This window comes from Lissotriton vulgaris, chromosome 11 (assembly GCF_964263255.1).
Source record: "Lissotriton vulgaris chromosome 11, aLisVul1.2, whole genome shotgun sequence".
NCBI classification, from domain to species: domain Eukaryota; kingdom Metazoa; phylum Chordata; class Amphibia; order Caudata; family Salamandridae; genus Lissotriton; species Lissotriton vulgaris.
This window is the reverse complement of record NC_141699.1, coordinates 252,168,479-252,193,428: the sequence shown is the minus strand read 5'-3', so window position 1 is coordinate 252,193,428 and position 24,950 is coordinate 252,168,479. Positions and strand designations below refer to the sequence as shown.

The 24,950-nt window shown below is 43.0% G+C and overlaps 1 protein-coding gene across 3 annotated transcripts in view; it reads left to right on the top strand.

Moving 5' to 3' along the window:
* MORC2 (MORC family CW-type zinc finger 2) overlaps window positions 1-24,950 on the top strand; it is a 322,812-nt gene that overhangs the window by 117,060 nt on the left and 180,802 nt on the right. For all 3 annotated transcript variants that reach the window (XM_086943169.1, XM_086943168.1, XM_086943171.1), the window contains exons 12-14: window positions 9,811-9,893; window positions 10,984-11,069; window positions 16,168-16,308. In XM_086943169.1, coding sequence (XP_086799295.1) covers window positions 9,811-9,893; window positions 10,984-11,069; window positions 16,168-16,308 — 310 coding nt within the window. The remainder of the gene's footprint in view (window positions 1-9,810; window positions 9,894-10,983; window positions 11,070-16,167; window positions 16,309-24,950) is intronic.

Below are 24,950 nucleotides of genomic sequence, written 5' to 3'. Positions count from 1 at the left end.
TGTTTGCAAGGTTTTTTTGGGGCTTCTTTTAATGTACACCCTGGAAATTGTTGTGTGAATTCTGATACTTAGGCCTCATTCTGACATTTTAGTTGTGATGGGGCAAGAATTACAAGATTTTCTGTAACTCATTGAATCCTGCATCGATCACAGTGACACTCCACCTTCTGCAAGTAAGTGGGGTCTCTGGGTGAAATACCAGGAGGAAATGAGTGCTAATCAATCAAATTAGGCAGTTGTTCCCCTGGTAAATCTCAATTTGTAAGGGAACCCTTGGGATTTTCCATCTTGGGTGGAAACAACCATTTTTTCCCCATCTATCATTGTATTAAACTGTATGTTGACTAAGCTATAGGCACAGAGAGCCTGTAATCTGCTGTTTTTTTGTTTTAGATAGCATACACCTGTAAGCTTTATTCTTATTTTATTTTTTATTATATTGAGCTTTAAACAAGAAGCAGTTGGACTCCTGAAATACTCTGTGAGTGTCTGTTTTTCTCAAACTCAGTATTGATTCTGAACAGTATTTTATTTTGTCCTTTTGATAGAAATCTTTTGACCTGCTTTAGAATTTGTCTTTTGTTTGCCCATTTGTTGATTCTTTCCAAAAACTAAACTGCCAGAAACCAATGTCCCCTTTTACTCCTCTGACGATTAATTCTTACAAGCCTGATGAATTTATTTTTCTTTTATAAATGTTTTTCTTTTCCAAAAAGTACAAATATCTTAAATCTGGTTTTATTGAGCCGGGCGTGATATCTTTTAGATCAGGTTTTATAATTTTTTTCAATTGAATGCTATGACTCCTTAGCCCTATTCATTGTTTTTCAAACAAATAAACAATACGTAGTCGGTTATCACAGTTATGCCGCACTTTGTGAAGTGGAGTCATCACCAAATCACATTGTAGATGTAATAATACTTAATAGCATAAGCGTATCTGATAAGGTGGCAAAGTGTCTAGTATATTGGTCACATAAAATATATTTCACAGTTTAATTTGAGAGGAATAATGCATCTTTGTTTAAACAGGATCCAGATGTAAAATAACTAATTCCATGATACTCCATCCATGACCCCTATATTTTATTGTACACTTAAGGCATCCTCTGCTCATGTATGTAACCTGTTCGCCTGACTTGCACATATCAATGGTTTTACAACCGTTATTACAAGTTGAGGAGTTAGGACCTCCATAATCCGAGTGATACCTTGTTTTTTGCCGTATTACAAAATGTTATTATATTTGAAAATTGTCACTTTATGGCAGATGCCCAACAGAACTAGTTTTACTGATAAATCTAAAAGAGTACCCAACACGCTAGATACAGATTCACCCCTCACCCAGAATTACTAAATCTGGGGGCACTCCTCTGGGATCCGCAGCCTCTTGGCATACGTTTCTGCTGATCATGCCTGTAGGAAAGAGTCCATTTTTGACATGGTCCTATTTGATGCAATTTTGACAGAAAGTGCACTGGGTTCCCACTATCTAGGGCCCCAATGCCAGATTTCTTTCCCTAAAACTGTACAATTGTTCCCTCAATTGGCAATACCTTTAGCACTCTACGTCCCTAGTAAATTGTACCACGAGTCCCAGGGCATGGTCCCTAAGGGCTGCAGTATGTATTGTATTGTGCCACCCTAAGGGACCGCCCACCTAACTCTTTCAGACTGTCATTGTAGGCTGCGTGTCTAGACTCGACATCATCATTTCGATTCCGGTTGTTGACGCGGGCCGTCGGGCCTACCCACGGGGTGAGGCCTACACCTCATGGAAAGGACACCATTCAAAAAATGCCCCAGGTGTGGAGCAAAATTTCAACACAGCGACCATCACTAGGTGTGTAACCTGTGTTTATCACTGAACACGACGAGTCGAGCTCCACAGCTTGTGCGTCCTTTCGATCCAAGAAGACTATTCCAGATCAGAGGGCCCGTCGGCGCGACATGCCGAGATCAGCTCCGTAACCGGTGGATATCTTCGACGAAGGTCCATGTGTCCCCGAGGAAGATTCCGATGATCTCCAGATCGTATCCGAGACAGACGACTCCGATGACTCCATACCATCAGGTCAACGCGTGAGTAAGACTGCCCCTACCCCAGCCCCAACACCTAATCCAAAGGCTAAGGTCAAAACTCCGCCTTCGGGCCCAGTCGAGACCGAGACATTGCTTCAAAAGCCCCGCCATCGAGCCTGGCTCCGAAGAAGGTATTAAAGCCTTCCGGTAGCTCCTTACCGAGCAAACTGCATGTTCCAATACGACCAGCTCCCTCGGCGCCGAAACCGAAAGAAGTCCTGGTTCCGAAAAAGACCCAGAAACCGTCGACTCCTAAAGACATTACGGCACCGAAACCAATGAAACCTGCTTCCACCCCAAAATCTTCGGTGCCGAAACCCACAAAACCTGTTTCTGATGCCTTGAAGCCCTCGAACCATGCCTCGACTCCGAAGAAGATACCTTCGGTGCCGAAAAGTACGCCACAGGACTATACAACAACTCCTAAGGCTAAAGACAAACAGAAACCAGGCTCAGAGCCGAAAAAATCAGCGGCGAAAACATTTTCTGAAGAGCTTTTCAGACCAGATCCTCTGCAAAGGCGGATGGATATACATAGACCCAGAAGCAGGACATGTTTCCACCACACCACACAGGAAGAAGAAGTCCGATACAGCACCTATACCTCCAGTGCCTGTAAAGAAGAAGGACTCATCTCCTATGCAGCCTTCTTCTCCTGTATCTCCCTCTCCTGCTCTCCCTTTAAACATTTCACCTCAAAATTCTCCTCTTCATTCTCCACAACATACACCTCCTCAAGATGCTGATGATGATCAGTATAGCATGGTGGGAGGGAAAGACCCAGATGACCCTTTTCCCTACCCAACAGGTTCACCAGACTGGGAGTATCCAAACCCACAGGATATACCAGATATTCCTGACCCACATATATATCCTTCTAAACCTTCTGCCTCAGAAGACAATATTGGGTTTGGACACCAGATGTGTTTAAAGATCCTGTACGGGCTAAAATCATAAACCCAAGGATAGAAAAAAAGTACAGAGCAGCTCCAGGGGATCCTGCTTACATTAAGGGACAGCTACCCTTAGACTCCCTAGTAGTTTCAAACGCTAGGAAAAGGGCAAACTCACAAACATCAGGAGAAGCACAACCTCCTGATAAAGAGTCCAAAATCATAGATGCTTCAGGGAAAAGAATAGCTGCCCAAGCTAGTACTGCATGGCGCATTGCTAACACACAGGCCCTCCTAGCAAGATATGACAGGGCTCACTATGATCAGCTAGAGAAGCTCTTACAACATCTACCTGATCAATATAAGGCACATGCAGATGACCTCATACAAGAGGGTAAGCTTATATCTAATGCCTCCATTAAATGTGTACTAGATGTAGCAGACACTGCATCCAGGGCAATAAACACCAATGTCCTTCTTAGGCGTCACGCGTGGCTACGCATTTCAGGATTTAAGCAAGATGTACAAACTACTATCTTAAATCAACCAACAACAGTTGTTTGGTCCAGAAGTAGACACAGCTCTGGAAAAGATGAAAAAAGACACTGATACAGTCTATGGGAGCTTTGCAGTCCACCCAAGCAAGAGGCTCCTTTTGTCGCTCCTTTTACAGAGGAGACTCCAAACAAGCTGGAGCAGACAATTCAGCTTCCTTTAAAACTAATACACAAGCATCCTCTAATAAAGGATACTATAGAGGAGGCTACAGAGGCAAAAACAACAAGGGAAGAGGTCGAGGTAACAACAACAATCGATCCCCTTCCACCACTAAACAGTGACTTCTTTCATCTCCCCCAACAGCATACAACTCCTGTAGGGGAGATTAATACAGTTCCTACCTGTCTGGAATTCTATCAAAACAGACAAGTGGGTAAGACATATTATCCAGTATGGTTACTGCCTAGAGCTTACAGCTACCCCTCCAAATATACCACCCAGACAGCGTCCAATGTCCACAGAACATCTAACGCTGCTCCAACAAGAGGTTCTCTTATTGCTACAAAAAGATGCAATAGAGCTAGTTCCATTGCAACATAAAGGAACAGGGGTCTACTCACTCTACTTCCTAATACCCAAAAAGGATGGAACACTAAGACCTAATCTAGATTTGAGGCCTCTCAATCTCTATATACACTCAGATAATTTTCACATGATCTCTTTACAAGTGCTCCCATTATTGCAACAAGGCGATTTCCTCACCACACTAGACCTCAAAGACGCCAACTTTCACATTCCCATACATCCTTCTCACAGGGAGTATCTCAGATTTGTGCTAGGACAACACTATCAATTCAAAGTCCTTCCATTCGGGGTAACAACAGCACCCAGAGTGTTCACAAAGTGCTTAGCAGTAGTAGCAGCACATCTCAGAAGGCAACCGATCCATGTCTTCCCATACTTAAACGATTGGCTCATACAGGCCAAGTCATTCAACCAGTGTGTTCAACACACGTCTCACACAATTCAGACACTGCACAACTTGGGGTTTACAATAAACTACACCAAGTCACATCTACAGCCCTCTCATGTACATCAATATCTAGGGGCTACCATAAACACAAATACAGCTCTAGTTTATCCCAGTTCAGCCAGGATACAGAGCATTCACGCCTTAATTACAAGGTTTCAAAACCAACACTCTCTCCCAGCCAGAGTGTTCATGCAACTAATAGGCATGATGGCATCTTGCATTTTTATTGTACCATATGCAAGACTGCAAATGCGTCCATTGCAGGAATGTCTAGCACATCAGTGGAATCAGGCACAAGGATAACTAACAGACCTGGTGTTGGTGGACAGCCGCACACATCTCGCCCTGCAGTGGTGGAACACCAAAAACTTGTCCAGAGGGCGGCCGTTCTTAGAGCCTATTCCACAAATAGTATTGACAACAGACGCATCCCTGACAGGATAGGGAGCACATCTGCTCCACCACACAACTCGGGGAAGATGGACTGCTCAACAGAGGGTGCTTCACATCAATCACCTAGAGTTGCTAGCAATTTTCCTGGCACTAAAGTCCTTCCAAGTACACATACAAAATAAAGCTGTCTTAATCCGGACGGACAACATGACACCCATGTACTACATACAGTAACAAGGAGGCACACAATCCCTGCAACTATCCCAACTCGCACAAAACATTTGGAGATGGGCCATTCCACAAAACGTGTATCTGCTTGCAGAACAACTTCCAGGAGTTCACAATCAGATAGCCGATCTGTTAAGCCGACAGATACAACAGATTCACAAATGGGAACTACATCTACAAGTTCTTCAACCATTCTTTCACAAGTGGGGTCATCCAGACATAGACCTGTTTGCCACAAATGAAAACGCAAAATGCCCAACCTTCACCGCCAGGTTTCCACATCCGTTGTCTAAGGGCAATACGATATGGATGAACTGGTCAGGCAGATTTGCGTATGCTTTTCCGCCAACTCCACTAATACCACTAGTCGTACGCAAGCTCAGACAACAGTCTCTCAAACTGATCCTGGTAGCTCCCACATGGGCACGCCAACCGTGGTTCACCACACTGCTAGAACTCTCTTTGGTTCCACACCAAAGACTGTCTCTGACACCATCAATGCTAACGCAGAACCATGGAGACATCAGGCATCCAGATCCAAGTCAAATGAATCTGGCGATCTGGCTCCTGAAGTCGTAGAGTTTGGTTACCTTAACCTACCACCAGACTGTATAAATATCATTAACCAAATGACTGCTAAGGCAATTCCCCTCCTGTGCTGCATATGCATGATCCCCATTGTTCATGACGAGCTCAGCTCGTCATGAGCACACGACCAGTGTACTGCATGACGAGCTGAGCTCGTCATGAGCAGCGAAGGGGTTAAAGAAGCCAGAAGACCTACTACTACAGATTGCTATGCTGCAAAATGGAAGAGATTTGCCATTTTCTGCTCTAACAATCAAATTGATCCTCTGCATGCTTCCATCCAAAATATCATATGTTACCTTCTCCATTTACAAAGATGTAATCTAGCATATTCATCTATACATTTACATCTTGCAGCCATTGCAGCATATCTACAAAATAGAGAACATATGTCGTTATTTAGATTACCTGCAATCAAAGCTTTTATGGAAGGATTAAAAAGAATCATTCCTCCTAGGTTACAGCCATCCCCAGTGTGGAACCTAGACTTTTTACTCACAAGGGTCATGGGGCCCCCTTTTGAACATTTACATAAGTGTGAACTGCAATTTCTCACATGGAAAACAGCTTTTTTTTCTAATTGCTATTACCTCTCTTAGAAGAGTTAGTGAGATTCAAGCTTTCACTATACAAGAACCATTTTAGTATTAAATCTGTTTATTAACAAATAAGGTCACAGACAGCAATAGTACATATCCACAAGGCCTTGGCCACATAGCGCAACACGACTGGCCACTCTAAAGCACCTCAACCTTCATCCTGGGACAAACGCAGCAATCGAAGATATCTGGGGCAGATGACCTCTCTAAATTCTGTGGCTAGTAGGGATAGAAAAGGCTGCCACAATTCCGCATATTTAGCACCCTCTCCGGCTTTAATCAGAGACAGTTTTTTCATGCCCAGAACATTCCAAAGACTGTGCAACCACCCCTGAAATGTGGGGACATGTGGGGTGCGCCAAAGGGATAAGATGTTCTGTAGTGCTGACCCTAGGGCAATTGCAATCAGACGATCCCTGCGGGACCACAACGGATAAGTAATGGAATTAGGCAAACCCAATAGTACATAGGAGGGAAACCTCTGGATCTCTGTATCAAAATGTGCATCTACCTCATCAAGGACCAACCTCCAGTACCCCTGAAGCTGGGCACATTCCCACAATAGATGTACCAGTGTGCCTCTCTCGCCACACCCACGCCAACATGTCGCCTCTTTAGTATGATCCATTTCGTGAAGTTTCTCTGGAGTGTAATACCAGTAGGTACAAGAACCATTTTTACAACTACACCGTAACAAGGTGGTTCTACGGACTAATCCTAAATTTCTTTCTAAAGTAATTACTCCTTTTCATCTAAATCAATCAGTAGATTTACCAGAGTTTTTTCAAAACCCAGACTCTGTAGCAGAAAGACCTCTACATACACCAGATGTAAAAAGAGCTCTTCTTTATTATATTGATAGGACCAAATCCTTTCGTAAAACAAAGCAACTGTTTGTAGCTTTCTCTCCACCACATAAAGGCAACCCCATTTCAAAATCAGGAATTGCAAGGTGGATTGTTAAATGTATACAAATATGCTATCACAAGGCAAAACGCACATTAACAGTTCCTCCTAGAGCACACTCCACACGCAAACTAGGAGCCTCCATGGCTTTCTTAGGGAACATTCCCCTAGAAGCCATCTGCAAGGCTGCAACATGGTCTTCAACACACACCTTCACTAAACACTATTGTGTTGATGTGCAAGCTAAACAGCAAGCTGCAGTAGGCCAAGCTGTCCTTAACCCTTTTTCAAACTACTGCAACAGATACAGGTGACCACCGCTAGGGGAGACACTGCTGTACAATCGAATCAAATACAGTGTAAGATCAGCAGCTCATATGCCTCGAATGGAAAATGCTACTTACCAGTATGCATCTGTTCTTGACATGTAGAGCTGCAGATTCTTACACGCCCTCCCACCTCCCCAGGGCCTGTATCTGTTCCAGTTGTATCTTAATTAGATATACACGCATGGACATCCTTTCTTCTTTCTACAAACTCCATCATTTCCCATCATGGCGAAAAACAATCTAAGGATGGAGATTATGCCCATGCGCACTATCGTCCAAGGGAGGAGTCACCTATCTCGTGACTACAAAGACTTCTTCCAAGACGACAACAACATGAATCATCCGAGCCCAACACCAGGTAGCGATCCAATGCACAGTGTAAGAATCTGTAGCCCTACCTGCCAAGAACAGATGCATACTGGTAAGTAGCATTTTCCTTTTATATAAAATTGGTGTTGATTACCCTTTGAGTCGTGTGTCATTTACTTTTCATTGTATGCACCATAAATGTCTTACGCTCCTCTGTATTAGGCCTAAGGCTGCTTGCCCACACTACTACAGATAGAGCACTTTGGGTTTGCATTAAGCCCTGTACACTTCAGGGGGAATCTCTGGACTCTGTGCATGATGTAACTACCTAGTGGCTTACTGTATACAATCATCTGGAGGTGGACAGAAGGTGTCCCTACATGCCTGAGCTTCGTGAGACTGCGTCCCCCCCTGTTGGTTGAGCCAGACTGGACCCCTAGTCCTTACTTGCAGCCCCGTTGTCCCAGGACTGTTAACCATTGATAGCAATGGGACACTTGATGCCAAAAAGCAACTCTACACGTGAACACACCAAAGCCTCCTGAATTTACCTCTTGGTGCTGTCTTGGACCTTGCCTTGTACTTAGCTTAACTCCAGAAGATTGGTTCTGTAAGTCGCTGACAAGCGCCCAAATGCAAAATATGTGTTTTCCCCAGAGGATACACATAACAGCATTACAGACAATACATGTATATTTACAGTTTTTCTTTAAAACTGCCATTCAAAAAAGTACCCACCCAATAACTAAGCTCTTGGCGCTAAAAATAAATAAAAATGTGTTATTTTCTACATTGGTGTGGATCTCCTTATTGAGTGTGTGTCATTAACTGGCTATGTGTATGCAACAAATGTCTAACACTCCTCCTTGATTAGCCTAAGGCTGCTGGACCAAATCACCACAAAAAAAGCACCTTGGGATTGTTAAAGCAAACCATATCCACTAGTAAGGGATACCTGGACTCTCCACACAGTATACCTCTTTTTCGGTATATTATATATAGAGCCAGCTTCCTTCATCACCAGAGTAGTTTAGCTTCTCTTACACATGATACATCCTATATATTTTCAATTGCCATCTTAAATCCCAACCTAATGGGCACTTCTGTCAGGTAATGCTTACTTCATACGTGTATGGGTAATATTCCATTAAAAAACATGTTTAAAGTTTAATTATAGTTAGGAAAACGTATTTTCCCTATGCAAACCAAGTTTAAAGTACAAAACTTTAAAAATTCTAAAGTTATACTTTTAACTTCCATTTTCAATTAATCCACCACATTCAAATTATTATAAGTAGAGGACCTCGTTTCACAATCTTTTCTGCTCGCTAACCAGACAACATTAACCATAACTCACCACTCTAGGGTCCACTGTGTTGTGACAAATAATATAATTTGAGAAGTTAGAAATGTTATTTTAGTTACTATGATTTCACATGCCATAAGTGAGGTAAAATGCAAGGTTTTAAACCGTGCATGGAAAATAATTATTTCTGTTTGATGTCATGTGCTGGACATTGTATGTGCATCTGGACATTGTATGTGCATGCCCAAACCACCACCGGCCGTTCAAGTTTTTTTTGGTCTAGAATTTACTTCTAGTGGGGCATAATTTAGGATTGGCAAAAGCCAGGAATGTTGAACCAGAGCTTTTCAGATCATTAAGATTGAGATTTTAGAGGGTTGGACTTCAGGGGTCTCTCTTAATTCCTATGAAGAGATGGAACTATGCATGCAATATGACAAAACTTAAATGTGGTTGGGTAATGGACAACCAAGTTCATAAGCAATAACTTCATATTTGCATAGCTCATGGGGGTTTGAATTTAAAATTCTGTAGTTACCAATTGGAGACATTTGCCCATATTTATTTGTTTGTAGAGGACAGCTTATTGCTTAGAAAAAGCAATGATCTAACCTCTCGGATTGTTGTTCTATCTTTCTTGAAACAGCGGAGGAGAAGGCAAAAGAAGCGGAGAGCAAAGCTCGAGCACTGGAACTAAGACTCAGCGGAGACCTTTCAAGAGAGTCTAGGGTGACTATCGGCAAAGCCAATTCCTCAGTTTTATCATTCTGGGGACTAGATTCACATAACCTTAGGGCATAGATTAAAGGAACCTCCAACTCTAGGGTACGGGACCAGTTTTACCCAACCTTAGGTAATACATCACACATTAGGTCAGACACACTCAACGTTTGGGTATACATCACACTTGCATTGAGACACATCCAAACCTAGGGCTTTCTCCACACCCAGACTTCTATTGACCTAATCCTAGGAATACATTAAAGGCAGTGTCCCTCACAACAGCCATAGAGCATACATCACAGCATGTTCCGGCACAACCAACCTTAAGTCCTACATCAGACACACAATGAAACACACCCAGCCTTATGCTTGGATCACAAGCAGCTCCAAAAATACCCTCCTTAGGACATACATAATGCCCAGGTTCATGCACATCTACTCTTAGGACTTACAACACAGGCACAATCAGCCCACACACTCCGGAGGCTTAGACCCAAAACCCATACTATTAAAAATCTGGAGTCATGCATCACATTCAGCATCGGGCACCAGTGTGCCTAAGATATAAACGCAGATAAGGCACACCCAGGGTCAGGGCAAAGCCTGTAGCTCATCTCCAGAACAGGCTGCAGCTTAAAAGTACTTGGAAGCTTTGTGGTCCAAGGACCCTGGTTTAGGAACACTTTTCCTGTCAACTTCCCCACTGGGAACACTCACACAAACCATATTTAAACCAAGCCTAATTGTTACTATTGCACTACGGAAAACACCTCTCACTGTAACATCATACCCAGGCCTGACAATATTCTACACTGATAAAATTTCCACCAGGAGTTTATCACTGTGCATCAGACATACAGCAAAATCTGTGTCATCACACAGTCATCTTCAGCAGCACTGCACCTGTTAGGGCCTTTGTCATTTGTCAGTCAAAATTGTCACTTAATTTAGTGGGCATGGGTGAAAGCAGGATAATCATGTTTGCTTGTAGCTAGTGATAAAAATGTTGTCAAATCAGGTCCCAACTAAATTGACAAGATTCACTTGCTGCTTGTTGCTTAGACGTTTGTTTAATCTGTTTCTTTTCTTGTTCTAGGCAACTTTGCGTCAGGTGCAAAACACTGCAATTATGTTTCGCAGGGAGGCAGAAATGAAGAAATGCTTGAAAGAAGCAAAGCAGAGGTAAATGTTGATTGGCAGTGCAATATTCCAATAGTGCAGCATGTACATCATACTCAAAGAAGTAGTTTTCCCATGTTACACTTCCCTTGCTGATGAAGTTGTCCTATAAAGTTGTGATTTGGTAGCCAGTTAAAGATTTTCAAACATATTTTTATCCACACACAAAGCACGAGGACCTCGATTCATCAAAACATAATCTTTTATTTTGTAAAAGCCATGCTGGAAAAATATGTAAATAAATAGTTAGAGTTGAAGGAAAGTATAACTGCTTCATGTTACTACCTAAACTGACTTGTGTTCTGATGTATAATTGGCGTTTGGGTGTAACGATAAAGCTTTTTGTACTGCAATTTTGGAGTGTTATAGCACAGTATATCACAGGTGTGTCCCTGACCCAGCACAGTAGGACTTGCTTTATCCACTTTGGAAATGATATGCAGACGTATTACCGATATAACAAATCCAAGTACAGTATTCATGTAACTACCTATAACATCTATAGAAAATCCACCTTTTCTCCATGGTCACCCCCTTTTTTTTCTTTTTTCCTGGACTCCATTTTATTGCTGGTTTTTGTACTATGCACATGGTGACCAGTTCAGTCCAGTTCAGTCCCCGAATCCAGGGGTCCCCCCTGACCCATACCGCAAGAGGTACAAGCGCCAGCGTGTCCAAAAAAGGGGATAGTGGGCATCCCTGTCTTGTGCCGTGCACCAACTCGAAAACTGCCGATCTGCTGCCATTCACTGCAATTCTCGCCAGGTGTTTTGAATAGAGGAGACACACCCAATCTAGAAACTGGTCTCCAAAATGGTATCTTTTCAACGTTGCAAAGAGGAAAGGCCATTCAATCACGTCGAACCCCACTTTGGCGTCCAAAAACATAATAACTAAGTCCTCTTGTCTAGTGAAAGCCCGTCCCAATACCCCGAACAATCAACGCAAATTAAGTGCTGTAATTCTGGTTGGCATAAAGCCAGATTGATCCGGGTGAATCAGTTTGGGAAGGAGGGGTGAGAGGCGCAGAGCCAGTTTTTTGGCCAAAATGTTGACCTCTGGGTCAAGGAGGGAAACGGGTCAGTAAGAGGAGCATCTATCTGGAGGTTTCCTTTGCTTATGTATGATGACTATATTGGCCAAGCGTTGCGTAGCCAGGAGAGCGCCCTCTTGCACACTGGCATCGTACATGCCCAGCTGATAAGGGGCAATAAGCAAAGCAACGGTCTTATACAGTTCAATCGGGAGTCCACTAGGGCCCATGGCCTTTCCGGACTGCAAGGAGAAAATGGCTTTAGAGATTTCTTCGGCCGTTAACGCCACGTCTAGCTCTGCGACCACTTGGGAGTCTAGACACGTAGTGGTAGCGTAGTGAGCAATTCTGCGGCTTCCTCCTGCGTGGCGGATGACGCCCCTAAAATAAGTGGCAAAGGCGTCAGCGATACCTACTCTATCATGATGGCGAACGGTCTCATCTATAATTTCAGCGACCCATCTATGCGCTAGATTCCTCCTATCAAGCCAAGCCAGCAACTTACTAGCTTTATTGCCAATATCATAAATCCTGTGCTGAGTTGCCCTGTATTGAACCCTAGCAGAATCTCCAGCAATATCCCAGTATTCTTTTTGCTTGACTGCCAATTTGTGCGAGATCTCCGGCGACCTATCGGAAACTAGGTTTGTTCAAGGGCCAAAATCTCACTTTTAATAGCCTCTAGCTGTTGCTGTTTTTCTTTTTTGTGCCCAGCCACTGTCGCCGGGGGGGGGGGGGGGGGCGGTACCCCATAATAAGTCCCAATGGGCGAGTGATCGGAGATTCCCACAGGTAGAAAGGATAATTTATTGAAAATGGGGAGCTGGGCAGCTTTACAAAAGAGATAAACGATAAGCGACAAGCTACAGTGCACACCAGAGTGAAAGTTATATTGCTTCGCACTTGGATTAGAGACACGCCAAGCGTCTTTGATACCGAGTGCCCTCAAAAAATTCAGACAGTAATCTAACAGAGGTTTCGCCCGATCTAGGGGTTAGGCGATCCAACTCTCCATCAAAAGCCACATTGCAGTCACCCCCCAAATAGCATGTCACCTTAAGGCAAATTTAGCTGGTGTGTACCCAAGTCGCTCAAGGTGGTATTCCCGAGACAAATTGACCCAAGGCGTCACGTACAACTTTCTGAACCTTAAAGGGAAAGGAGGTGCGTACAAGAATGCTAACTCCTCTAGAGCCTCGAGTATAAACTGCATGGGCTATGAGTTTATACCCCCCATCTGTTGAGTGCACAGTAAGAAGGACCCTGGTTATGAGTTTCTTGAAGCACCAGGTCGGGCGCTGGGAGTTTAACATACTGCAACACTACACCCCTCTTTATTCGATCACCAAGACCATTGACATTGCAGGAGAGAAGTTTGAGACGGCCCAGCAAAGAACCCATACACTCACCAACGCTCAACCTTTGAAGCTGAAGGTGGGCTCCCTGACCCCTAACACAGAAGAAAAATATCACGGACATAGCGGAAATGTGCTCCGATAAGAACCATCTCATGAACCATATGTCATTGGAAACAAAATATTAATATACTTCAACTGTAATTATACACCCAGATAGACAAACGTCCAGATAATTTAGGTTGCTAAAAACGACCACTTGAAAACAACCTGAAGGTAAGATTTTTGACCGGTACTAACCTGGTTTGTGTATCCAACAGGCACTCCATCCTGGTAATCCTGAAATTGCTCCCAGCCTACAGTCTACCACAATCATGGGCTTTCCAGCACTTTTTTGGCATTATTTTTGCCCAAATCTTTAAAAGGTCATATTGCCAGTTCCCCTTATTGGATTTTTGTCATTTTAGTCATTTTATAAATTTTGATTTATTTTTCAAATTGGGTTTGGATTTTTATTGTTTAACATATTCTCTTATTACTGTTTTGGTGCTGCATAAATACTCTACATATGTCCTAAGTTAAGTCTGTCTGCCATTTGTTACAGCTACCAGGGGATTATGCTTAACATTTAGTGACTTTAAATAATTCATGGGAGTGCACTCTAATGTTGTCTAGAAATCACTTGTTGGTATATAAATATAGTATCTTGAAGTTCCTTTAACCAGGTTTGGTTTGTCAGTAGGCAGGAAGTTGTTGCTTACTCTAACCAGCGCATATGGTCAGTGCCCACAGTTGCCATTTATTCAGGGCTATTTGCAATGTATCCATTCTTTTTTTCTGAGTGATTAATATCTTGACTTCTGCCTTGAAGCCAATTTCTACTTCCATTTAAAAAGAGTGAAAACTCTGTAGTCCCGAAGAAAGTACATAGCCCAGGGTTAATCCAGAATTTTGACCATTAAAGCCTATTTTCTTCTCAAAAAAGAGCAGTCCTGCAGAGAAGTATATTTATGAATGGAAGACTCCTTGTTAAAAAATCCCAGTATAAGACCCCATCCCTCTAACCCCTCGCTAAGCAATATAATGTATTTAAATTGCTGAATGTTGTTGCACCCGTGTTCTAATCCTTGTTTCCTCGCATGACCACATTGTGTAATTCGGAGCATATAACTGTACATATCTGCATCATATTGCCCTTATCAACCGCAATAGAAGGTCTTAGAACAAATTGTAATTAACGGGTTATTAAAAAGACGAGAGCCTTAAACTTAAACCACTTCTTGGTGGCATTACACACAAATTGGCAATATGAAAGAGAATGCGGAACTTGCATGGATACCCTGACATAATGGCCTAAGAATCTAAAATAAAAGCTGCACAGGTACTATAAGAAATACTGCCATTAAAATGCATCCTGTTTTTCTACTGCTTGTATATATAAAGAGCTTGAATTATCTCCCTTTTCCCACTCGACTTAACACTACTAATATTCACTACGATTTTCCTTTAGATTTTTTATTGCATTCTAATGTGTGCCTTGAAATAATGAAAATTCCGATTTGTATTGCCACTGGTGTTTGCTTTGTCACAGTGCACACCTAAACTGATTACAGAATGGCTTGGTCACACGAGTGATACTTGGTTTTGAGAAAAAGGCACATGGCTGCTGGGATTGTAGAACTGCTGAATACTCTTACAGTTAGGCTGCTATTGCATGCCTCCCAATGGAGGCTTTCCATTGCAAGGCCGCACCTTTACTATGCCCTTTCAATAAGGCAGCTATTCTGTGTCCTTAAAGTGAGACAGCCTTTGCATGTCCTCACTGTGAGGTAGCTATTGTATGTCATCACATTGGGACATTGATCATGTGTGCTCTGTGATTAGGCATCTGTTGCATATTCTCACAAGGAGAACGCAGTAAAGGCTTATTCTGACAGTTAGGACGTTGATGTCTGGTCTTAACAATGAAGAAACAACTGGCTCATGTTTTTTGCAATAAAGGGAAAGCTTTCACATGTCCTTGGAGTGAGAAGGCTTCTGCCAAGTGTTTGCACAGTAACGAGACTCTGTAGTGTGTTACCAACTTAGATATAACCTCACAGTGGGGATATAACTGTCTGATGTCTTTACATTGAGGATGCCTAATTTATTTGGCCCTGAAGTGTAGAGCCAGCTAGTGCACATCTCACTACTGTGATCCTAGTTTGACGCATTTCCTTGCAGCAAGGGAGCAATTGTTTGGTATTGTTACCTTGTGAGGTAGATATCATTGTAGTGTCTTTGCTGTGAGGACGAGATTGCTTCAGGTCGATGCAGTATAGGGACAATTGTTAGCAGTCATTGTAGGGTAGGTGCTGCTGTTGCTTATCCTTGCAGTATATATACTGCCCTAGTTTGTAGTGAGACCGTGGCTTTCAAGCTACTGCAGGAAAAGACAGTAATTGCTTGACCTTACTTTTCATAGTTTTGGATGTTGCCAAGCCTGCAATAACATACACAAACTTGGCAGCTGTTGGATAGCCTTGCTTTGTTGAAGGCAGGTGTCGCCTAGCCTTTCCCTGTGGTGTCACCTGTTTCTGTCATTGTAGTGAGTGTGTAGGTAGCATTGCATGCCTTGTATTAAAAAGAGAGCAATCACTTGTTCTTGACATGAGGGCTAAGGTACTTGGTGTGTAGTTGCCAGTGAATACTCTTCTTTGTTTTCCTCTCACAGGGCATTGAAAGAACCTAAGGAGCTGAACTTTATCTTCGGAGTCAACATTGAGCAGCGAGAGCTGGATGGCATGTTTGTCTATAACTGCAGTCGATTGATAAAGATGTATGAGAAGGTTGGACCCCAACTTGAGGGTGGAATGTAAGTTTCTTTCTTGTCCTGTTAATCAGATTGGTTTGCATTCTATCTCAGGGGTGTGATATGAATATGAAGCATACTGGTGGGCAGAACTAACAGCACTATGGCAGAAGCATGACAAGGCTGTTGAACTATGCTATCTAGCTTAAACTATGTTGATTTGCCCTGACAAATACATGACGATGATCCATCTGCTAGGTGGAGTGAAAATGCAAATCACTTTTTTGTATTTATTTGTCTTTTTTTATTTTTGCTAGCTGTTCAATAATATATGCTGTAAAGATACTGTCTCATAAGCAGGAAAGGGACCTTTTGTACACTAGACAGTAAATGCTACAGGTTGTAGTTTACACTAAATTGTAACAGTTTGTTTATTTGTAAATTGTAGTGCCATTTGAAGTCACTAAGCTTGTGTATTGATACTAAATTCCAGGGTTTTAGTTTTTAAAAACTTGGTTAATTTGATCTTTGTTACCTGTTGCTTGCTTACTAGAAATAATGTAACAGTATGTAAACCTCACAGGCTTTTCAGTGATCTGTAAAATATCATGCTGGGAAATAGCAACTCGTCATACAGAAAAAGCACAAATGTATTTTACCATCGGATGAAATGGAAGCAGAATAAATTAACACTGAAGCTTTGAAAGGTTTACAACCTGAAAAATCCATGTTCGAGGCATGTGAGCTGTAGATCACCTGCTTTGCATACTCCTGCCATCTAGTGTTGGGTCCGGATGTTTGCAAGTTATTTTTCTCCAAAGATGTCTTTCCAGTCACGAGGTAAGGTGACTCCTCCTTTCGGTGATAGTGTTCAAGGGTATCAACTCCATTGTTAGATTGTTTTTTTCTGCCATCGGGTTCAGACGAGTATTGCTGCGCTCCGGTTCAAAACAATTCTTCAGATTGGCCTTGGGGCAATCGGGTTCGGACGTGTATTGCTGCGCTCCGGTTTGAATTTTTTTCTTTCAGATTTGCTTTGGTGTGCAATCCACTCTACCCACGTCGGTATTGTTTCGAACGCGTATCTCACTTCTCTGCGTATTAGTTCAAGAATATCTCTATTTCAATCGGAAAACTCGGGGAGGCCGTTAGGCCTAATCGCGTTGCTCCATCTGGCAGTCGATGGAATGGACTCCATTCAAATTCTGTTCTCTGTGCCACGCAAAGTATCCCCGCACCGACTCACACGAAGTGTGCAACTTGTGCTTTTCTCTGGATCACAACGAACAAGACTACGACGCATGCAGATCACTTTGATTGAAGAAAACGCCCATCGATAGTCTGTCTCAACATTGTGAAATGCATAGCCAGAACATCGAATACACGCTGGACATCTTTGGTGAAGGATCCGAGCCAGAGGAATTTGATGCACAAGGGGCTGAAGAAGAACAGGAAGAACATGTATCTATTCTGGAATCGGACACCGAGATAGTGGACAACATACCGCAAGGTCACCATCCCGAGAGTACCAAACACCTCTTGTCCCAAAATCCAACTCAGACCAAGCAAAAGGCTTTGAATTCCACCCCCGCCTTTAGGCCACGGTCGGCACCGAGAAGATGTCTCTGACAGGGTCAGCACCAAAACATGTTGCTAAGCCTTCTGGCTCGGGATGGAGTCTCCCAAAGTCGGGAACCAAGCCAAAACTTTCATGCTCAAAGCTGAAGACTGCTTCAGAGCCGAAATCCTTGACACCGAAACGAAAACGGCTTCGGATCCGATTCCTTCTGTGCCGAAAAGTAATTTTTCCGTGCCTAAACTGAAAAATGTTCCTCTGTAAGCTGCAGGATCCGATTGTCGACGTCCCACCTCCCTGATCAGACCCAAAACAAAAGGATCTTTACATTAATCCTGATACAGGACATCTTCTTACTAAACCGCCACAGAAGCGCAAACCAGAAAATAAAGACGGACACCAAGGTAGCTAAATCAATGGGAGCCCTACAGTCTCCTTCTAATCTCGGCTCCTTTCGTCACTCCTTCTGTTGTGGGGGGTCCAAGACCACATCCTCTTTAGAGGAGGATACATAGGTAACAGCGGCAAAGGTAGGGGCAACTCCACATAATTTCCCTTCCCCTAACAAGCAGTGACTTGCTTACCCTTTCCCCGATCATTTAACACCTTTCTGGGGACGTCTTCTACAATTCCTCTCTATTTGGCAATCCGTGACTACAGACTAATTGGTAATAGGAATTATCCAACACGGTTATTGCCTGGAGCTTACCACCAATCTTCAAAACATTCCACCTCGTTCTCACAAAATGTCACCTGAACGTTTACAACTGTTCAAACAATAAGTCTAGTCTATCTTGCTAAAAGGAGCTATAGAGCCCGTATTGTTACCATATCAAGGGTCAGGCGTGTACTCCCTGTATTTTCTAATTCCCAAAAAGGACAGCTCCTTGAGACCTGTTAGATCTAGGGGGTCTCTAGTTGGCAATGGTATTCACCTTTGTCCAAATAGGGACCCTTACTTCTAAGTCAGGATAAGGGGATTACACTCCTTAATAACCCCTGCTCACCACTTGGTAGCTTGGCACTAGCAGACAGGCTTATCTCAGAGGCAGTGTGTTAAGAATTTGTGAATATACACAGTAATACAGTGAAAACACTACAGATGGACACAACACAGGTTTTATAAATATAAGTATTCTTTATTTAGACTTAACACAAGACCACAAACAACAAAAATCCACAATACTACACTTAAGATTGCTTTAAAGATGATAAAAGTTACTGATAACTTAAAGTTATGTTCAAGTTCAAGTTGATGATAAATGCGACAAAGTTCTCAACAAAGTACCAGGATGCGTAACACAAAGTAAACACAAGGCTCGCAAAAGGGGAGATGCGTCGGTTCCGTGATCTGGGGAGATGTGTCAAGGCTTAATGCTTGCGCAGATTAGAGGATGCGTCGTAATCCTTACCGGTGCGGACGTGATGCGCAGATTCACAGCCTGCGGGCCTGTTGCGGTGCGCAAGATGGCGCCTTGATGCGATGATCCGATTGCGATGCGAGAAGATGGCGCACTTGATGCGGCGATGCGATGACGATGCATAGACGCCCTGGCAGGCTTGCGATAACTCTGTACTTTGGAGCTGCGACAGGCCCTGCGACACGCTTCTCCGGTGAGGCGATGGCAACTCTCTCGATGGCGTCAAGCTTCTCCGGTGATGTGACAGTAGGCAGCTTAGATGAACACACGCTTACAGGGAGATGCGTCGAAGGCTCGCTTCTCCGGCGATGCGACGATTTCAGCTGCAGCGGCGACACGCTTTCTCTCAATGCGTCGCGCTTCCAGCTCCCAGCGACACGCAAATGTCTGGAGTTGAGAATTCCCAGCAAGAAAATTCAGAGGGGAGCTGGAGATGAAGTCTTTTGTCCCTGAGACTTTAGCAGGAGGCAAGCACAGTTCAAGCCCTTGGAGAATATTCTGAAGATGATGAAAGTCCTTAAAAAGTTCCTTCTCCTTTCCTTGGCAATGAAGCCACCACTGCAGGCCACCCCAGCAAACAGCACACTGGTAGAGGGGCAGTAAAACTCTGCAGCTTCCTTGGTACTTCTCCTTGGCAAAAGTTTTCTTGTTCCAGAAGTGATCTAATTTCTTGGGACCCATTATTTATACCCCAAAATTCTTTGTTCTCTGAAGGCAAAGAGGCCTCTGCCTTGTCCAAACCAGTTCCTTAGCACTCTGCTTACATGACTCTCTTATTCCTTTCACTGTGCATGGCAGAGACATCAGCCGCCCCACAGGAGGTGGAGCCAGCACAGGGGAGGGAAGATACAGCTCTGGTACACTTTGTTGTCAAGATTCCTTCTCTCCTTTCACAGTGCAGGGCAGAGACATCAGACAAGCCACAGGAGGTGGAGCCAGCATTGTAGAGGGAAGGCCTAGCCCTATTCAGGTCCCAGGTGCAACTCCTCCCTTCCATCTAAATGTAGATCTGTATTCACCACTCGGCTGCCCCAGCTTGTCTCCTGGAATCCCCCAGCCCTGTCACTCACAAACCCAGACAAGAAATGCACAATCTAGCAGAGGCAGGCCTGGACAGTTAGGCAAGAACATACCTACTTTCTAAAAGTGGTATTTTCAAACACAGAATATTAAAACCACATTTTCTAAAAGATGTATTTTATTATTCTGAGTTCAGGCATATTAAATTCAAATTTCTACCATGTTCCCTGAGTCAGTTAGGATTATAAGAATGTAATAATCTAACTGCCCATTCTAGCCTATGGAGAACAGGTAGCCTTCAATTGTGAAAACAAGAATGACTGTAATTCACTATTAGGACATGCTACACACATCAGAGCATGTCCTACCTTATACTTACAATGCACCCTGCCCTTGGGCCTTCCATAGGTGTCTCTAATATGAAGCAAAAGGAAAGTTTAGGGACTGGCATGTGGGTGCACTTGCCAAGTCGACATGGCAGTACTAGACTGCACATAGGACTTGCAATGGCAGGCATGAGACTTTACAAGCTGCTTCTGTGGGTGGCAAAACCAGTGCTGCAAGCCCACCAGCAGCATGTGATTTACAAGCCCTGGGCACACATGGTGCACTGTACTACGGTCTGACAGGTAAATCAAATAATCCAATCATGGCATCACCAATTAGTACAATAATTTAACATAGGGAGCACTTGCACTGGGGCACTGAATAGCAGTGGCACAGTGCCCAAAGCATATAACCAGCAAAAACATATCAAAACAGAGGAGGCAATCCGTCAACAATGGAAGGGAGACTCACGCCAATGATGCCAGGTCTAACAAGACCTATTCTGGACCTCCGAGAACTAAACCACTATATACAGTCAAAACATTTTCACATGGTGACACTTCAACAAGTGCTCACACTTCTACAGCAAGGCGACGTTATGTCTACTCTAGACTTGAAGGACGCATGTTTCCACATTCCAGTTCATCCTGCTCATCCTAAATACCTCATCGGGTCATCATTACCAATTCAAAGTACTACAGTTTGGAGTCACCACTGCTCCCAGGGTATTTACCAAATTCCAGGCAGTAGTCGCAGCGCATCTGAGAAGACAGCACATCCATGTTTTCCCATACCTGGACGACAGGTTCATCAAAGCCAGCACTTACTAAAAGTGTCTCCAACACACCCAAGCCACAATTCATTTACTACACCAACTAGGGTTTACAGTGAACATGTTGAAGTCTCATCTACAGCCTTCCGATACACAAGCCTATCTAGGAGCCACCCAAGACATTTAGAAAGCTTTAACCTCTTCCAATGCAGCCAGAATTCTCAGTATTCAGTCCATTCTCACTCAGTTTGAGCCCAACCAATCATTATCAGCAAGAGTCTTTATGCAGCTGATAGGAATGATGGTGTCTTGCATTGTGATTGTTCCCCATGCAAGACTTCACATGTGTCCCCTTCAAGAATGCTTAGCAAGTCAGTGAAACCAGTCGCAGGGTCAGTTCACCTATCTAGTGTTGGTAGATGGCTGCACCCATCGCTCTCTGCAGTGGTGGAACCTACAAAATGTATCCGAAGGGCGGCCTTTCATTGACCCTGTTCCACAGACCGTGCTAACAGCAGACGCATTTCTCACTGGTTGGGGTGCTCACCTTCATTATCACAATCCAAGGGTTGTGGAGTCTAAAGTACAAAAGTCTCCATATTGTGGAGTCTAAAGTACAAAATTCTCCATATAAATCACCTGGAACTACTAGCAGTGTTTCTAGCGCTCTGAGCTTTTCAAATTCACCTAATAGACAAAGCTGTCCTAGCCCGCATGGACAGAATGACTGCTATGTGTTATATACTGAAACGGGGGGGAGGGGGCACACTCTCTCCAACAGTCACTCATAGCACAAGCCATTTGGAAATAGGCTATACACCACAAGATTTGTCTCATGCCAGAGCATCTTCCAGGAGTAAACTATCGAGATTGCCTTCATATCAGACAGAGGCAGAAAATCCATGAGTTCATCCCCAAGTTCTCCTCCCCTACTTTGAGGAATGGGGATTTCCTCTCATAGTCCTGTTCTCCACACCACAAAACGTGAAATGCCCAAGCTTCGCCTTCAGGTTCCCACACCCGCTCTCCAAAGACAATGCCCTATGGATGAATTTGTCAGCGATATTTGCCTATACTTTTACGCCTCTCCTACTCATTACGCTGGTAGTTCCGAAGCTCAGGCAAACATCCCTTAGACTGATAGCTCCCACATGGGCACGTCAGCCTTGGTTCACCACCCTGCTGGAGATGTCAGTAGTTCCGCACCAAAAGCTGCATCTCACTTTTAGTCTCCTCACTCAGAGCCATGAAGGAATCGGGCATCCAGATTGCAAAGAACTCAAGCTGGCGATTTGGCTCCTGAAGTCAGAGTTTGGTTATTAACAATTCTCGCCAGGCTGTATGAATATCCTAAAAGAGGCTAGAGAATCTACTACTAGGGCATGTTATGCAGCAACATGGAAATGGTTTGTTATCTATTGCAATCAATATCAATCTCTTGATGCTTCTGTGCAAAACATCAGTTATCTGTTACATTTACAGCAATCTGGACTAACTCATATATCTAGCAGCAGTAGCTGCATACTTATAAAACAAATAACACTTATCTCTATTCAGTGTACCAGTGATTAAAGCCTTTATGGAAGGATTAGAAAGGGTGATACCACCAAGAGTCCCACCTGCAACAGTATGGAACATAAACATAGTCCTTACAAGGCTAGTGGTTCCACCATTTGAACCAATGCACAGGAGTCAATTAAAATTACTCTAATGGAACGTTGCTTTTCTCATCTCAATCACTTCACTAAGGAGAGTTGGTGAACTCCAGGCATTAACTATACCAGAGCCTTTCTTTCAGCTTCACAAAGACAGAGTCGTTTGAACCAATCCTAAATTTCTTCCTAAAGTAGTGTCTACTTTTCATATCAATCAGTTTAGTTACCTGTGTTCTTTCCTCAACCTGATTCTGTAGCAGAATGAGTTCTACACACACTTGATGTTAGAAGAGCTCTACTATATTATGTGGAGAGAACAAAAGAATTTCACAAAACAAAGCAGGTTTTTGTTGCTTTTTTGCCACCTTACAAAGGCAATCCATATCTAAGTCAGGCATTGCAAGATCGATCGTGAAATGTATCCTGACATATTATGTGAAAGGGAAAAGAACTTTGATAATACCCCCTAGAGCTCATTCCACTCACAAGATAGGGGGTACTATGGCCCTCTTAGGGAACTTTCCCCTAGCTGACATCTATAAGGCAAAAACATGGTCTACACCGCACGTTTCACCATGCACTATTGTGTCGATGTGTTAGCGAGGCAACAAGCTAATGTAGCTCAGGCAGTACTTAAAACACTGTTTCTAACAACTGTAACAGCTTCAGGTTAGCCACCGCTTTGGGAGTATACTGCTGTATAGTCTATGCAAAGCATGTGATCTACAGCTCACATGCCTTGAACGGATAATGTTACTTACCCAGTAAGCATCGGTTCTTGGCATGTAGGGCTGTAGATTCACATGCACCCACCCGCCTCCCCAGGTACCTGTAGTTGTTGCAGTTCTTACTTTACATACATACGCATGGACATCTCTATTCTACACTTACTAACTCCATTCCCACCCTCTGTGGTAAAACAATCTAATAATGGAGTCGATGGTCAGGCTCACTATCACCGAAAGGAGGAGTCGCTTTACTTCCTGACTGGAAAGACTTCTCCGAAGAAAAACAACTTGCAAACATCCGGACCCAACACTAGATGGCAGGAGTATGAAAAGCATGTGAATCTACAGCTCTACATGCCAAGGACAGATGCTTACTGGGTAAGTAACATTATCCTTTATTTTCATCAAGTACATGGCTAATTGTGTTTGGAAACTATGTGCTTTTACTTTTTCTCTTTTATGTAGTTTTCTTTCATTAAAACTCATGCATGTGCTTTATTTTTTATGTGAACATTTTTTTTTAAGGATGCTTCATTTGTTTACTCGAGCTCGATCTGTTGGTACATCTGAAGACAACTGTCAGAAAACTTAGTTCATGCTTTATATACCATTTTCATATTTATTTTCAGGTATTCCAGTAAAATGTACTTAACCCTGGAGTATTAGATTGTTTACAAACTATGAACGCATAATATTTTTGCATAGTGTTTTAAATAAATGCAATAGTTTTTTCAGTGTAGATTGCACACTTTATTGTAAGGTAACCATGCTTGGTCTCTATCTATTTGGCAGATACTTTATTGCTTATGTTTAATTTAGCATTTTGAATATATGGGACCATAGCATCTTTTTATTACTATGTCATTCCGTCATGGGCTATTCTACAGGAGTGATAGGTGTAAATGTTTTCAGTAAGACTACAAATAGCAAATTGTAACTTTTCAATAGTTGTCACTTCACCTACCCATAACAAAATTATGCTATGATGTATCTACTGTTGCAATGATGAAGCAGAGTGGTGCATAGGTGTTAAATTAGTATGTAAGAAAAGTGGTCATGAAATAATTCAAGTATCAGTGGGCCCTAGCAGCAGTAACTCGCTTAGACATAAAATTGGAGCCCCAAGCTTTTAAGTACTTTGGAGTGAAAATATATCACTGGGTTGTGAGGACACCTGCAAGCCACACTTTTTGGCGCTTTCTAAAA